At 33.5% G+C, this 3,227-nt stretch overlaps 1 protein-coding gene across 1 annotated transcript; it reads right to left on the bottom strand.

Annotated features, from left to right (window-relative positions):
* Window positions 1-736: 736 nt before the first annotated feature.
* Window positions 737-3,151, bottom strand: PVX_077695 (variable surface protein Vir12-like; the record flags this gene model as incomplete). The annotated part of the gene is made up of 3 exons (XM_001612424.1): window positions 737-919; window positions 1,045-2,445; window positions 3,098-3,151. The coding sequence occupies 3 exons, from the start codon at window positions 3,149-3,151 to the stop codon at window positions 737-739; spliced, it is 1,638 nt and encodes a 545-aa protein (XP_001612474.1).
* Window positions 3,152-3,227: the final 76 nt, after the last annotated feature.

The following is a 3,227-nucleotide window of genomic DNA, read 5'->3' as shown; positions in this document are numbered from 1 at the left end:
TCAAATATTGTTGATTAAATTAGACAAACAAAAAGATTACTACTAATTAAAATAAAGTAATTTTCAAACAATGTCAAAACAGTAAACTAAAAAAAAATGCTACTAAAATATAACTAAACAAATAAAACAAATCAAAAGTTTTAATTATTAAAAATGAAATATAGAGAGGTGTGTGCAAAGGGTCGTAAAAACAATTGCTTTGTTATTTATCCATATAGAAATATTCAAACATATTGTCTTATGTGACCTTGCAAATTAAGTAGTACTCTCTAATATATTTCTACACATATTTTTTTTAAACAACATTTAGATAATGCATAGCACTGGGGGGACGCCCCTATCATATATCATTCCTTATTTTCCATTTTTACAGAGTTTATGGAAATATAAGAGTACATAATTCTGGTATGTAGCACACTGCTACTGAAGCAGTCTTTCTCATACACACCCAAACTATAATTCCAACATTTATAAATAATTAACTCTATATTGGTCTATACAGTGTGTCACGTTTTGTCAATAATAATTAATGTGACATATTACGCATTATAGATAAACGCCTTAAGGATTATAACAAAATGTACATTTTTGTAACACATTATATAACGTTAACTTGTTTATCTCTCCCATTTCATTATCTCCATTTATTATTAAAAATAGATACTCGTACTATGTTGGTACTTTCCCCTCTACCCCACGTGCTCGCTCCAAACAGTTTCATCTTAAAAACATCTAATTAGTAGTAAGAGTCTTGATCAGGGTGGTAATTCAAGTATAATCGATCCGTTTCAGAATCTATAAACGTTTCCTCAGATCCATACATTTCTAACTCCTTTTCGTACTCTTCGTAGTAATTATGTTCAAATATCTTTCCCTTTTTCTTTTTTTTTTTCCGAGAATTTGGTTCCAATCGGGAAGACTAATACAGAAGCGAAAATAAATGGTGTAAAAATGTAGTAAAATGGTAAAAATGGAGATAAAATAAAAATAAAATATAGCTGAGAACACAATATTCATATGTCAAAAAGTATAATGTTCAATTACCCTGTTATAGTAGAAAAGGAAGCAAATTGTTCCAAGTACTGCAATGGCCATGATAACGTTGCGAAAAAAGTTTGAATCTAACTCTTCATGTGTAGTTCTTAAAGTACTCGGGGCTTCAGAATTGGTCAGAGGAGCTCCGTTACCTGCAAGCTCAGGAGTATAATATGGTGCTGCATGAACAGCTGCTCCAGAGTCCTCTAGTGATGGGGCACTAAAGGTTGCTGTATCTTGCAAAATGACTGCCGCTTCACCTTCTAGCTGTCCTGGTTCTCCCTCTTCAGCTACTTCATCTACTTCATCCACTCCATCTTCAGTAACTTCAGCTACTTCTTCTTCATCTAATGATTCTTTAGGTTCTAGAGGTGCAGGTTGTTGTTGCACAGTTTCTCGTGGCGCAGGTGGTGGTGGTGGTGCTTCCTGTTCTGCAGGTCCGACCGTTTCTTGTTTTACAACTTCTGGTTTTACCTCTGCAGGCTTTCCCCCTCCAGATTCGGTCCCTCCAGATTCGGTCCCTCCAGATACTGTCGCTGGAGGTTTTGCAACTTCAGGGGGTAACCCACCAGATTCTGCCGCTACAGGTTTTGCCGCTGCAGGTTTTGCCGCTAGGGGTTCTGCCGCTGGAGGATCTTCCCCTACAGGTTTTGCCGCTACGGGTTTTGCCGGTAGTTGTTTCGCTTCTTCAGCTCCTGCAATTCCCGGTGCTTTCTTTTCACTTCCTGGCCCATCACTTCCTGCCGCTTTATTTTCTACCACCGCACCTGGTGCATCTTCCCCTCCCACCGCTTTAGGTACTTCCTTTACTTTTGCATCCAATGCCTTGAGCTCTGTTTGTAATTTAGTTAATAAACCATCAGGTCTATATTTATTATTACAATTGATATAATGTTCACAAAAAGATTCCACATCCTCGTCATAACAGCAGGTATCTTCCTTATTTTGAAATAATTTATCAATATAAGTAACATAACGCACATATTTTTCACACGTGGTCTTATCAGAATTAGTGCAATTAATATCCTTGTAATTTTTAAAATAATCGTGCAAATCTTTTTCTTCTTTCCAAATACTCGGTGTCCCAGATTCATAACATCGACAAGGTTCCAAATTAGGAGATTTCAAAATGGTTGTTGCCACTAAATCAAAAAGTTTATCACTAACTTGTTTGTTATTAATTTTATCATCAGCACTATATTTTTTGCTTATCTGATCATAGAACCAGTATTGAAAATAAAAACAGCCATGTTTACGATCATCATTATTAGATATACCAGATAATCTTTTTAAATGCTTCGATACCTTATTACAAAGTTCTTTATCTTCTTTCTTCGGGCTTCCTAAATCTTTTTCACAGTAATTATCGCTATAATCCTTAATATCCAAGTCATCCAATTTTTTATATTCCTTATATGAAGGCAATTTTTCTAAGTGTTTTTCCTATTAGCCAGGTGGGATAAAAAAATGTAATTATGTAAATAAGCATTCCCGATAAAGAAAAGGTATTCTACAAATCTTAGAATAGCATACAATAATGAAGTAGTAAGCTATATGTAGACTGAAAATAAAAATGTACCCAATTATTCTCTGGTAAAAGTGACGACATGTTATATAACAATGCTCATATCATAGTTACGTACACATGTACATTTGAAAAATGATCACGCGTAATCTGCTGCTATATCTTAGATTACTCTATATTAAGTTTAAAATATAGACAAATGGGGTCAATTAACAAGCTCGTTTTATTCCTATTTTCGACCAAGATATTACAGTATCATAATATATTTTTCCAAATGAACTCTTTTAATTAAGCACGAATATTCACAGAAAATGGAGAATATATCAATTCACATAAAACGTAAGGAAGACAAATAATTTTTTTGTAAATTTTGACATTAAAATGCTGTATATAAATTGCGCATAACAAATGGGAATCAGGACATATAACATTAAATTGTCATAGGTTTGAACTACAATTTGTAGCCACAGTGATCAGTTAAGTAACCATATTGGGGGGGTTGCAAATATTGTCTAAATAAGAATTATATATTTTTACAATTGCAATTACTGCATTTCTCTTACTTTGTAATGATAGCAATGCTTTTTCCATTAAATATTACATTTTAATTATTTCCATTTGATGTATTTTTCAGAAATTTTATGGTACTTCATTCCCGGTTTTTTAA

The sequence above is a fragment of the Plasmodium vivax genome, genomic scaffold (assembly GCF_000002415.2).
Source record: "Plasmodium vivax scf_6777 genomic scaffold, whole genome shotgun sequence".
In the NCBI taxonomy this organism is placed as follows: Eukaryota; Apicomplexa; class Aconoidasida; order Haemosporida; family Plasmodiidae; genus Plasmodium; species Plasmodium vivax.
The sequence above is the reverse complement of the archived record's forward strand: the minus strand, read 5'-3'. Positions and strand labels throughout refer to the sequence as shown.